The sequence below is a fragment of the Giraffa tippelskirchi genome, chromosome 2 (genome assembly GCF_054371585.1).
Source record: "Giraffa tippelskirchi isolate mGirTip1 chromosome 2, T2T-mGirTip1v1.2.pri, whole genome shotgun sequence".
Lineage (NCBI taxonomy): Eukaryota > Metazoa > Chordata > Mammalia > Artiodactyla > Giraffidae > Giraffa > Giraffa tippelskirchi.
Genome location: NC_137276.1, coordinates 167,016,581 through 167,030,907, shown reverse-complemented (window position 1 = coordinate 167,030,907; position 14,327 = coordinate 167,016,581). Strand labels below are relative to the sequence as shown.

General features: G+C 40.7%; 1 protein-coding gene across 1 annotated transcript in view; it reads right to left on the bottom strand.

Annotated features, from left to right (window-relative positions):
- Positions 1–344: 344 nt before the first annotated feature.
- Positions 345–14,327, bottom strand: part of HACD2 (3-hydroxyacyl-CoA dehydratase 2) — a 90,902-nt gene continuing 76,919 nt past the window's right edge. Inside the window, exons 5-7 of the mRNA XM_081571741.1 lie at positions 10,721–10,842; positions 8,705–8,883; positions 345–3,926 (exon numbers count right to left, since the gene is read on the bottom strand). Of these exons, the coding sequence (XP_081427867.1) occupies positions 3,844–3,926; positions 8,705–8,883; positions 10,721–10,842 (384 nt within the window). The 3' untranslated portion in view covers positions 345–3,843. The remainder of the gene's footprint in view (positions 3,927–8,704; positions 8,884–10,720; positions 10,843–14,327) is intronic.

The window sequence follows — 14,327 nt, the reverse complement described above, 5'->3', positions numbered from 1 at the left end:
CCAGGGGATCTTCCCGACCCAGGGATTGAACCCGGGTCTCCCACATTGTAGGCAGACGCTTTACTGTCTGAGCCACCAGGGAAGTTACACAAAATACATGCCTACCAGGCAAATCATATGTAGATGTCATTTTATAAAACTAACATTTGTCTACCACATATCTAGCAGCCTCACAATATTCTCCAGCAATAAATAAAGCTCATAAGCTAAAGCAGAAGTAGATTTAAAAACTTTAAGAAATTCTTAGAGCTGGAATCTATAATAGAACTGAAACTTCTGTAATCGTACAATACCATTTTCAGGCCAACTCAATGTGAAAAATCACCAGATCTATTGGTCAGATATCAAATCCAGGCAGAGCATACACCAGTTTATTTTGAAATGCAACACAGATCAGTATTTTATGAATACAACTTATTACTACATTATCAGGTAAAAACAGCTTCCAAATGCATGCATAGAAAGTTACGCATAGTCTTTGAACTCCTTATTTCTAAATATACAAAAAATACATTTAAATTATATAATTTTAGTGAATCAAAGACTTATAAAATTACAGTTTTGGTTTTACAACATAGAAAAAATATAAAAATGACTTTATATATGGTTGTATAACTTTTTACCCAAATTTCAAAGGAGCGGTATGTACCGATTTTGTCTTACAATGCTTTATCTGAAACTCAGAATTGAAACTAACTTGCAGGTTGTACCACATCAATGCCAACCTTTTATTATAAATGAATAACCAAAAACACAAGTGGAAGTGAGGGCACAATCTCTTCACATGCCTCAAAGCTACACCTTCTAAGCCCTTCCTGTTGGAAGTTTGCTCCAGAGGAACGTTTCCATCAGGTGGATGTGCTTTATTCCATGACTAACTCTCCACGGAGCCTTTGAAAACAGTCAGTACGTGTTAAACTAATGACCCCAACCTTAGCAAACAGAACACAGCAAGATGCAGATTAGCAGCTTGTGTCAATACAGCACTACTGCGTATCTCAAAGAATTCTCTGCCAGAAGGTGCCAGAAGGGATCCGAAACACCCAATCAGGTGGGGGTTGGGAAGGGCAGATGATGCCTTTGACTCTGCCCTGAAATGAAAGTGGTTAAGTCTGACAAAATACCCACCAAAACACCACCTTCCTCATTCACACCTTATTAAGAAGATGTGCTATCCAGTGGGGTTGCTGCTAAGTCGCTTCAGTCGTGTCCGACTCTGTGCAACCCCATAGACGGCAGCCCACCAGGCTCCTCCGTCCCTGGGATTCTCCAGGCAAGAACACTGGAGTGGGTTGCCATTTCCTTCTCCAGTGCGTGAAAGGGAAAAGTGAAAGTGAAGTCGCTCAGTCGTGTCCGACTCTTAGCGACCCCATGGACTACAGCCTACCAGGCTTCTCCGTCGATGGGATTTTCCAGGCAAGAGTACTGGAGTGGGGTGCCAATGCCTTCTCCTTCAGTGGGGTTAGACGTTCTCAGTTCATAAATGAACACCACCACTTTCAAAGAGAAATGAATTCACATTAGAGATAAAGAAACCAGTTACTGAGAGAGGTGACTGAAGGACATGGTGCATGCCTTACTTATCTGCAATGAGCATTTTAAATGTTGATGGACAAAAATACACACTGGGGTTGAGACCCTTTTTGAGAAGGGAGTTGTTTGCTGCGTTCTTGTTGTCAAAGTTCAATTTGATGCATGACCACTATTTGTGACAGATTGTTTTTCATAAATAGTGACAAATTATAATGCTGCTGCTAAATCGCTTCAGTCGTGTCAGACTCTGTGCGACCCCATAGACGGCAGCCCACCAGGCTCCACTGTCCCTGGGATTCTCCAGGCAAGAATACTGGAGTGGGTTGCCATTTCCTTCTCCAGTGCATGAAAGGGAAAAGTGAAGTCACTCAGTCGTGTCCGACTCTTAGCGACCCCATGGACTGTAGCCTACCAGGCTCCTCCATCCATGGGATTTTCCAGGCAAGAGTACTGGAGTGGGGTGCCATTGCCTTCTCCGGACAAATTATAATAGAGAGGCCTGAATAAAACTCACAATCCAGCAATCCTGGAAAACTTGCATTTATCATCCCATCTTCTATAACTATTTCAAACACAAATGAAAAAAATCTTACTCAACTGAAGTAATAAGGCTAATATAACCCAAATTGATTCTATTTTATGGTAGAAAAACATTTTGGAAAAATAAAAAGAGAAAAAAGCATGAAAAATAATCTTCCCACATATTTTGTTTATCAAATACAAGAATAGATTCTAATCTCACCACACCCAAGTCAAGAGTGCTGCCTTTAAGAAGCAGAATTTTAATGATCAATTCAAAAATAATGTATTATACATCTGCTTGCGTTAAATTTCAGGCTGCATATTTTCTTCTCATTTTCATCTTAATTTTCAAGCTTCTATTAAAATAAGCATTTAAAAGTTTTCCATTATGACACTCTTCTAATATTGGCAATTATACTTTAGTTGATAACCAGTCAGTAAGCTAGTAAGCTAGACTTTTAAAAGATCAACCAATTAAAAAAAAAAAAAAAAGGGAAAATGTTTCCGTGAAGAACACTGTATTTTAAAAATCTAATGCACGTCTAAACTTGGGCTTTACATTTTCATCCAACTCTTTCTTGAAAAGTCTTAAATGCACAGTTTAGCAATTATAGTATGTAGACACGACATTAATTAGACAATGTCCATATGTCCAAAGTATTTCTTGGCTGCTCCAAAATGTAGGGACGATACTACTTTTAGTTCATGACTGCCCAACTGGAACATTTCACTGCCTTTGGACTTACAACTTGGTGGGAATTACATAGCACCACAATAAGGAAAAGAACACAAACAGAAGAGCTGAATAAAAATGTGAAAATAAAATAATAAGGGTACATAAACCCATTCCTGATTGTTCTTCCAAATTCCATTTCTAGAGTAACACCTTCCATGTGCTTTCAAGAACAGATTCTCTACTTTTGTGCACTAGACTGGCTTCAGGTCCCTAAGCGAGAATAGCTCCTGGCAAACTCCTTACTCAGCGTGTTCTGAGAATGGTGCTGTGAAAGGTACCTGTCGTTGACTAGCTACTGAGCTTTTCCTTCCTCAGAGCTGTCCAGTTTTGTTAAAATAGGATTGAGGTTGAGCCCCAGTTAAGGTAGCTTCTCTACAATATACACATACTTATTAAATTCAAGCACATTTCATAGTGGCAAGCAGTAAAGACTCAGCTGAAAACAAACAAAAGGGTTCTAGTTGTTTTCTGATTATAGGCACTACCCCAAAGTCTCACAGACATGTACATTGTATAATTCATTCACTAGATACGAGGGGAAGGTCCCAGCCATAACTTCAGAGCATTCCAGAGAACAAATGGCTTCCAGCATGCAGTCAAGCACTTTGAGAGGGAATGCTAAACACACTGCAGACTGAAACGCAACTGCTCCAAGCTGGGCATTCAGTGGGCACAACTTCATGACTCAGACTGTAACGCTCAAGTATTTAGTGTTACAGATCTTTTATTTATCAGACATGTGAAGGAAACAGGAGGATATAAAATGCCAAATCCCTTTCCAGCGCCATCATAAATATTGGGAACTTCTGGTTGAAAGAGCATGCTGAAACGGACCGGCCAGGATGTTTTATGTAACAGTTTTCGTTTTTTTGTTTTGTTTGTTAGAAAATCCCAGGCCCACATGACACTGGATTTTGGTTTATTTATTTATTTTTTTAGTATTTAAAAATAGTTCTTACTTATTTTCTATGAAACGTATTGGGAACTGAAAAAGTCTGCAGCATTTTTTGTCATTGGAAAGTTTGTTTCTGGGGGTGTGCAGGAAGAAGGAACTATTCAAATTTCTTGTGTTCTTCAGTATGAGAAAGGATCTTCCTTCTCTGGTGTATCATGTGGAAGTATAACTGGGGAAAAACTGCAAAGAAGAGAAAGAATTGGTTAAGGAGATGATTTAAAACTGCATGTCCTATGTAAAGCACATGAACTTGAGGTCCTCTCTGACTCCGACCACTTTCTCTCCCAGCAACCAAGGATGGTAACAAGACGGGCTTGGAGAAAGAAGAAAAACACAAAGAAACTTACTTTCCTGCTTTAGCCAAGGGGGAAGGGTAACGTGGATTGGAATGTCAGATACTACTGTCACTAGCATTACCAATCAAGATGCCACAGAGCTGCCAAATAATACTCTTTACACAGCTCATGTTATCTTAACATTTATTCTCTGATTTCCCAACTAGGGGATGAATTCTAGTGCTGGGGTTATTATTCCTGTTCACAGGGGAGGAATGGAAGCCTCAGAGAGGGTGGGCATTTGCCTGCGGTCTCATAGCAAATCACTGACAGTCAGGACCAGGCTCTGTGCTTCTGACCCTCAGTCTCGCTCTCTCTGTCCCCCTGCTCTGTCACCCAGGAGGATGTCTCAAAGGTACTTCCAGAGAAATGCTGTTCTTTGGGAAGACCAAGGAGTGGTGTTTGATCTGAACACCACTAAGCCACGTTTGCATGTGAAAAGCAAACCCTTATGGACTAGAGATTCTGTTCTTGGTCATTTCATAAGTTATTAAAAAGGACTGGCTCCGACTGAACAGGGTGGTACTGCCTCTCTAGGGAGTAGCTGGAAATGGGGGTGGGAGGACTGGAGTGGGGAGATTATTGGCATTCGGCGCAAGGGGCCAGTAATGCCAAAATCCACACTGTGTGACAGTCCTCCACGACTAAGAACTGTCCCACCCCAAATGCCTACAGTGTCCCTGTTGCGAGATGCCAGCTTAAGCTATCTGACCTTCACAAGGTTACTGTAAACTGGGGGTTCAAAAACCACATAAAATATTCCTGTGAGATGGTCTTGGATGTACACCATCCACCTTCCCTTCTCAACAGCTCCAATCCCTATATTTTAGACAGTAACCTGTGTTTGGGAGGAGGTGATTTCTACTACTGCCAATTCTTCTCTGACAGTTTCTTTCTTTCTAAATGGGTTCCAAGTTGGCCAAATGTCAAACGATCCTCCCAAAGTACCAAGACATCGGTGGGTGTGTGCACACAGATTTGATAAACTGCAGAGGAGGCCCCGGCACTGAACAGCGCTGCCATCCACTCCACTCACTATTTGCAGGCAGGAAGTTATTCACAGAAAAGACCCAGCTTGTGCATAAAATTCAACAGTGAGAGAACTATTTTGGTATGAACGCCAGAAAATTTGACAAGCTCTATAATCTAAAAACTGGAAGTAAGGATATAATTAAACCATAAGGAATGCTAATTGTAATCATTTAAAAATGTGAGGCTAGTCACATTTCTATAGACATACTTTAGTAAAGGGAAACTTTGCGGCAAAGAACACTAAGGACTTTTCCACTGGCTCATTTGTGATTACGTCACTCATATAAAGTGTGGCTATGGACCCACAGGGTCTGACGCAGGACAACGATCCAAAAGCCATTCATTAGGCCTTTAGTGGCAACAAGATGGCTAAATATACCTTCATCCTCATGCAAGGGCCTGCCAGCTACCGAGGGTCCTGGGTCAGAACTGGGGAGCAGATATGGCCCTTTCATTTCGTTACATTCTTCCAGAGGTTGCTCAGTGCCCACGAGAAAGAAATGTGTGGGGGAGACGGGGAAAATGGGAGTACTTGAGCTAGAGATTCTCTGCTCCTCTGGCAGTGACTCCCTGGTGACCAGAACTTGGGAGACACTGTCTCCATCTCAATTACTCACATGGTCACACCAACTACAGTGAGTGAAATAATTCCAGATGCATGGCTGCCTGCTTTTAACTACACTGAAAATCTCAACCTGACAACAGGCTGTTCAGAATTCTAGCCTCTGCTCTTATAGTTCAGGGCATGTAGGATGGAGATGGTGGCTGTGCATGTGTCCATCTTGGTGTGCCAGAGGGTGGGTGGGTGGCTGCGGGTGCCACTGGGCACACCTTCCTGTAAGGAGAAGGGTGCTCTTAAGACTTGAAGGCAGAGGGCAACTGGAAACACTCTGCTTGGGGCAAGTTCCTTCTGTTTCTCTAAAAATCAGAGGTATGGTTATGGTTACTGACAATGTGGACCGTGCTCTGCTTCTTGGTGACCCTGCCCTCCATCACTCTTTCTCATTTCTCTCTGCCTTTTTTAAACCCCAAGCCCTGCAGCTAACTTTCACCAATTTGCAAAAGGAGGAGGGCAGGTAATGTAAACAGATACTGTCCATACTCTTACTGCAGCTGCAGCAGAGGAGAGGAACACCCTAAAGGGAATCCAAAGCACCCCAAAATGAGAAAACTCCCAGGGCTGTGGCTCACAGGCCATGCACAACATGGGCTGCATGTGCGACAATGCAACATCTGGTCAGGACCATAACGAAGAGGTGCTGCTTTCTGTAAGATATGTACATCATCTACTTCCCACGAGAGGGGATTGAAAGAAACCTAAGCTGTGGAAGGGAATCCAAATTTGGTAAAGAAGGCTGCATGGCAACAGCAACCTCTCCTGACTCTGCATTTTCTTCTTATAAATACAAAGTTTTGGAAAGTTGGAAACATGCAGTTGGCTGGAATGAACTGTACAAACTGGTCTCAGTATTAACAATGTAAACTACTGAAAACATTCAGGGCTGCTGGCTCAGGCCAGAAGCACAGTGAGCGCCAGCAGACATGAGTGATCTGCAGCAGGAGATCCGCATCTGCCATCTTGAGACTGGGTGGGGAGTTAGGGATTTGAAGGGAACCTTTTAATCTCTGTTCTTGAAATGAATCCTTTTTTTGTCCTACAAGAGTTAAGCTACCTTAGAAATGAAAGAGTATGGACTTTAACCAAGCCAAGTTCTCTCATTAAAAAGAGGCTGAGAATGGAAGAAGGGGGAAGGACTGAGGTACAGAAAGCAGACACTGGCTGAGGGGAGAGTTTCCCTACTCTCTGTAAGACAGCTGACCCTCAGGTCTCTGCTCTCTCCTCTTCTAAGGCCATGAAGGAAAATCCCACAGAACTGGGTTTGTTTTCCTTCAGGAATCCTGTCATCCTATGCTTGACCAGGTCCCTTCTCTACTGAGAGGTCAGCAGGCAGAGGTAAAAGGCTGGCGCTGGTTGGCCCCCAGAGCACAAAGAGACTAGGAGGTGCAGAGTGACTTGAGTTGCCCGGAGAACTGTTCCTGGAATACAGCCCCACCTGCAACAGACTGGAAACCTTGCGGCAACTCTGAGGTAGGGGCCCCAGGCTTCCATTAATGGGGCAGCACTTTGTTACTGGTTTGATTTCATGATAGTCTCCTGGCCCCGTTCCCAGTTATCTAACACAGCATTTATCTCCATTTAAAGACTGATGCTGAATTTAAATAAATCTTGTGGTGCTTGTCAGGATAATACTGGTTAGCCTGGGTGTGGCAAAACTGCAGTTAGGAATTGTTGCTCTAGAGACTGGACATGAAACTCTAGGGGAACAAAATCGGAAAGGTGAAAAGCTCTAAGTTAATTCTTACTACTTAAATTTTTACACTCTTCCATATTTATCTTTTGTTTGAAAATCAACTACCTTTTACATTTGGAGAGAGATGGCCTTTAGCCACCCTGGTTCCAGCAACAGAGAGGAGGACTTGATTGCTACTGAAGGGTGCAAAAGGAATCACAAAGCAGAAGTGCATCCAAGAACTTCTCCAAGATAAATGTTCACAAGAAACTGGGATGTTGTTTTTTTCCTCAAAATGTATGAAATGCAATTTTCCACAAGGGGACACAAGCTTGTCACCTGTGATTGTTAGGATGATTCATTCAGTTAATGCTGTGGGCTGAAGAAAAATCCAACTTTCCAGTCTGAATTTAACCTGAGGTTTAGGGGAGAATATAGCATCTTACAGCCTAAAATAAGATTCAGAGTCACAGTGCCAACGGAAGTAGCTAAGGGAGAAGAAGCATTCAGTTTACATGGCCTTGGGTAAAACATGACTCTTTTGGATATGTGGAAATCAATTATAGGATAGAAACTGAACATCAGAATTTGAGAAAAGGAATAAACAACTCTTCATCCTCAGCAAACACGACTCACTTCAGAGAAGCCTCAAACATGGCCTTTTCTCTCTGTTAATGTGCTGGTAAGCAGATTTGAGTATCTATATATTTAAACCTTCAGCAGGACTATGAAAATAATCGGAAACCATCCTGAAGAGAATACTATGTCCTGTTCAGATGGCTTTAAGTGTGTATTTCCAAAACAGAAAATAAGAAATAAAGAAAAAATTAATCTATTAATCTATTTTTATTTTAATTGTTTCTAGTCAACTACCAATTCCTTAAAAGTGAAGTAATGTCTATTTTGACATAGCAAAAGTGTAAAACTCTCTCTACAGTGTTTTTCAAATACCATAACAAGCAGCTTTTAAGAGACAGAAAAAGTCAAGGTAAGGTCTCTAATGGCTTTTTTTTTTTTTTGCTTTCCACTCAGTACTTTCCTCCAATAGACAGTTAACCTATCCTGGCATTCACTGTTTCAAACACACACACTAAGGACTGCATTTTAGCAGCTGAGAGGAATTCATCTTTATTCAGTTACTACCAGAGAAAATTCTTCCTGACAGTCAGCTTCAATGAAAACCAAAGCATCCCCAATAAATTAGATTTATGGTGTAAAAACAACCAAAGGCATTTAACTCTAGCTATTGTTGAGCCAATTTTTAAAACATAAACAAATATATGCATAAATATCTACTTACGTGGAATGTAAGAGATCATTATCAGAATTAGGAATGCATAATAATCAAAGGAGAAATTGTATTTGTTAGGTAAACTGATGGAGTACAGGCCAGCCTTTCTGACAAAGGGCAAAGCGGCATATATTGTGAGCAATTCTCCCGACACTCCCATTGGGTACAGCACAATGAAGAGTGTGTACCTAAAACAAAACAAAATATTCGTTACTGAGGTTTGAAGCCAGCTTCAGTAGAAAGATGCACCCTCCCACCCCCACAACCAGTACTGATTATAAGTAATCAGTACTGGTCTTGTAGAAAGCTATTGTTTATACACTTTCCTGTTTACCCACTGCTTAAATTCAGGTTTTACAAGCTGGTTTTTGAAAAGGCCCAAAGCAGGTATGTTTCTGAATGTTTTAAAATAAAATATATTTGGTCAGCCTCAAAATCTGGCCTCACTACATAAACAACTCTTCAAAACAACCCCCTAAAATAACTGAGATGATGTCAAATATTGGTAAAGTAGGGGCACGGAGTCATGGTTCATACTGAAGGGTCCTTCCTCATAGATGGGTGTGGGTTTCCGGGGGAAGGTGTTGAAACATGGTGTCCAAGAATCCCTACAATGCACATCAATTCTGGTCCGTGGACTGGAAAAAGCAGCATATCCAATGTGTGTATACTGCTAAGTTTTCAAAAGCCTGTACATGCTACTGTGAAAAATAAAATACTTGCTAAGTTTAAAAAACATTAAAAATTTTATGATAGCCTTGGTCATTATGTAATTTTCCAGTCCTCACCCCCCCCCCCCAAAAAAAACCCAATTACTATCACATGGGTGACTCTACACAATTTTCTTAACTTTAAAAAGGAGTTTTTCATGTTTTAAAAAGAATTTTGGAGAGGCTCACCCTATGGAACTAACTGGTAGCCATTCTGAGGTATAAGTATTGCTAAAGAAATCATCAGCTCATGTTTAAAAAGCCTTTGGCTGTTTGTGGCTGATAGTAAATATCGGGCTCTAAACCTCCACATACAGGAAATATGCTGATGAAAGAAAGGTATGTTTTCCATTGTCACCTTCAGCCATGCTTAGGAGGAGGGTGGAAAAGCATGACTCTTCCACGGGCCACAGAAGACAACGGACAAAGGAATTTTCTCTAATACTAAAACCAGGGTTTGGTCAATGAACTTGCCCTATAACTAGGATAGACAGCTTTCTATTTTTCTATCAGCTTTGCTGCCCAACTTGGTTAGAAACCGCTATACTTTTCCCATTCTCCTCTTTTCCTAATACAAATGTTTACTGGGGGGAAAAAAAAGCAAAGAAAAAGAAGTTCACATGCTTTGGAAACATTTGGTTTACGTCTTTGTTTAATCATTAAACTCATAAATTGTCTAGGAACCACTGTTTTCCTTTTATGAAATGAGGCACTTTGGCCCCAAGGACAATTTTGATCCTTTGGCTTTGTCACTCATTCCTGTAGTCTTTTCTAACTCAGGAAGTTGCTCACAACTGTGTCACAGGTTAGTTCAGATAATCAGATGAATGATCAGAAATTCACCAAATTCATAACAAATACTATTGCTAAAAATAATCAAAGCAAACTATACTGATAATATGCTAAAAGTGCCCTGTGACATTTGTTATTAATTAAAGAGCAATTTAAGAATTATTGTGTTGGAAAAATTGAGACAGGAATTGGACTTGGTCCCAAAAAACCATCATAATGGCAGAAGCTCATCAGTAAAGTTTTCTATGGACAAAAAAGGGGATGCTGTATCAAATCTCTATTGAATAATTTAACTGAGAGAATTGATCCCAAATAAATCACTTAAGTAGAGATAAAAAATTTAAAAGTGTTTTTATAAATCACAGTTACATAGTCACTTGCCCTGATGAAATCCACAGAGCAGAATTTTATCCAACCCCACATCACACAAGTTTTAGAAAGAAAAAATAGTATTTAGGCAATAAAGAAAAAGTACAGTGATAGAACACTTCAAAAGTTAGTCTTCATTCCCGTATTTCTTTACCTGGCCCATTTGATAAGGTAAGGCAGATGGTTTAACAGACTGAATGTATAAAAGGAGTAACGGATAATTTCTGTGATTGTCCAGGCAATAACAAACAGGAGGACACTGTCTTCACTCTGGACCTGTAAGAAAAGGAAGACAAGGGAAAAAGCAAACACATAAAACATTTTAACAAAGAACCACTTCTGAGTCCTTTCCCCCTTGTTGAGGTGGTGGGGTTGAAGTCAACACAGCTCCTGGTCTGTAACCTCAGGGCCCACAGCACAGCACAGAAAGAGCTTGCCACATAAAGAATATATATAGACACGTCTATGACAACTGCAGAGCCAAGGGACGAGGGGCAAGTGAGAACAAACTCGGCTTACTGATGAGTAAGAGAGACAGGGAGGGGGGAATTAGATGAGCTGGAGCCCACAGGGAGAAACAAATACGATGAGTGAGTTTCTGCGTGTTTGCTTGCTGACATGATGTGGAGAATGTGAACCTGTGATGTGGGAGCTAAGAATGCTTAGGCAAGACAGTAGAAAGTGAACTGGTGAAAAGCTTGGGTTCCATTAATAAGAATTTTAATTTGATTTCCATGACAACTTGGAATCCAGTGAAATTTCAGAGAAGGGCAACATAATGATAAAAACACAACTGAGGATGAAGCTAATTCCCTGGGCAGGATGAATTCATGTGGGGGAGGCTGGAGATTGTCTATGAGGCAAGCCCATTTATTCTCTCCCACTGGTGACTTCTGATCCCAGATGAGCCTGGTTTAACTCAAGGATTACAGAGGCTTCCATGCTGATCACAGGAGGTGGCTAAATCCAGAAGAGTTTTGGAATTCTCAGCCTCCTCTGAAGTTGTTTTCATGCTGAAAAACCAATATGCTTCTAATAAGGCTCCTTAGTCAGTCAGTTCAGTCACTTAGTTGTATCCGACTCTTTGAGACCCCATGGACTGCAGCACGCCAGGCTTCCCTGTCCATCGCCAACTCCCAGAGCTTACTCAAACTCATGGCCATTGAGTTGGTGATGCCATCCAACCATCTCATCCTTTGTTGTCCCCTTCTCCTCAAGCCTTCAATCTTTCCCAGTATCAGGGTCTTTTTCAATGAGTCAGTTCTTCAGATCAGGTGGCCAAAGTACTAGAGTTTCAGCTTCAGCATCAGTCCCTCCAATGAATATTCAGGACTGATTTCCTTTAGGAATGACTGGTTTGATCTCCTTGCAGTCCAAGGACTCTCAAGAGACTTCTCCAGCACCAATTCAAAAGCATCAATTCTTCGGTTGTCAGCTTTCTTTATAGTCCAACTCTCACATCCATACATGACTACTGGAAAAACCACAGCTTTGACTAGATGGACCTTTGTCAGCAAAGTAATGTCTCTGTTTAGGTTGGTCATAGCTTTTCCTCCAAGGAGCAAGCGTCTTTTAATTTCATGGCTGCAGTCACCATCTGCATTGATTTTGGAGCCCCCCAAAATAAAGTCTCTCACTGACTCCTTAAGTATTTTCATTTTAGGAGATGTTCTCATGATATGCCTCAGACTGCGAATCTTGCATGAAAATTTATTACTGTGGTATTAACTTTCAGCATACCCAGCCTTCCCACTCCAGCTAAGTTTATGATGATCCTTCATGCTTGAAAACCAATAGTAAGAATAAGAAATAACCTTGGACCTCAATTCACTTATATTTTCTTACATCCAGAAAGGGCAGTTAGAGAGTTGTATGTGAATAAGAAATTCCACTGAGCAAACCAAACAAATAGCATTGACAAGATCTTCTCTGTCTTACTCCTAACATCTAATATAACAAAGGTATGGCATTCTAACCTTAACTTTTGCTTCTCTGCATTTGGAATGTTATTGAGCACTTATATTCTTCCTCAGAAAGTGAACATGGAGCGATCTGCCTACACAATGACATAAGCAGTCATTTACATACCTATTAACTAAATTGCTCTGACAAAGAACTTCATAAATCCACAGTTACTATTCTCTAAAATTAATAAGAATTTTATACTGTCAAGAGCGAGACTACTTCTTGTTTTCCTGGAGTTCTTATATTAGCCAAAGTAAAGCAAAAGCTAAACCCCTTTAAAGCTTTCACGTTTCATTTTTCAGTCTGTCCACAAATCCTTGCTTAAAACCCATTTATACCAAAATATAATTTCAAGGCACACTTTGCTTTTTTTTTTTGATATACTCTGTAATCCTCATCTTAAGGAGATATATTTTTACAGCTATGGGCTGAAAGCCTTCCTCAAAGATCTTTGGATTATAGTAGAAGTTCTTCTCTAATATTTTGCATTGTAATAGTCTTGAAAGCAGGAAGCGTGTTTTATTCATTTTTTGATTCCCAAAAGCACTTTGTGCTTTCCACAAGTAGGCGCTCAATAGATATTTATGGAGCAAAACAATTCAATCCTAATCAGCTGCCTGTGCTTTGATACCTGATACTAGTTTCCATGTAGTCTTGGAGGCTTTCAAATAGGGAAAAGCAGACAAGCAAGCCCCCCAGCCTTCTGCTCTGATCCAGTCTAGAAGGTATTTGATTCACACACATGCTTCTTTCGTTGAGTGTAATGTTTTCAAGGTTCATCCCTGTTGAAGCATGTATCAGAATCTCCCTCCTTTTAAAGGCTGAATATTATATTGTATGTAGACCAAAAGGACTGCAACAAACTCAGACTCAGGAGGAATGTGAAAACAGTCTGTTCCCCGAATCCAGCTGTGAAGACCATGTCATAATTTTAAAAAGCCTAAGGATACGGAAAATGACCATTTTGTACAAATGATATCTTCAGATCTACAGGAAGTACAACATGTTATTAAGAAGGGGCTTGTGTAAAGTCAGAGATCAAGCTTATCTAATTTGCAGATAACTATCCAGTAACACAAAATAGGGGTAGAATGGAATGAGTTAAAATGAGTTAATGAGTTAAAAAGACCAATGAGCAGTTTGGGCTAGGTTGACCAAAAATGTTTTGAAGCCATGTTTCAAAGCTGCATGCCCACACTCACAGCACGAATGAGGGTATGGGCATGGAGCAACCAGGTCAGCCAGGAAATCTTCCTTTGCTTGGGGCAGTGAGCTGTGTGTTGGACCCTCCACATTGCAGACGGCAGGTTTCAGCCCCCTGCTCTACAGTGAGAGGAGGCATGGGGAGTGGGTGGCTTGTGTAATTTAGCCAAGGGAGTTTACACCAAAATCCAAGCTTGAGAAACAAATGGGCACAAGAGAAAAACCTTTATACAAAAGCAACATCATATGTTGGACTTCAAAAGGCTCGGGGAGTATCAGTACATGAAAAGCTGTCATTTTTATTACATTCAAAGAAAAACAGATGGTGCCACACAAGAAAATCTCTATGAAGAAACTCTATTCTTCTTAGCCTTTTGGAACCTACTGCTCACCACTCTGGTTATTTCAAAGAAATCCCCTGATCAAGCTTTCTTGTAAGGCTTCTCTCTTCTTGATACCCCTTTCATTTGTGAAGAGAAGAGATTTTGGTAAACTCGAGGAGATGAAGACTAGTCTGTTCTTGGCAGAAATGTGAAGAGTATGTTTATCTGTCTCTTCTGGCTGCCATAAAAAAACACCGTAGTCTGGGTGGC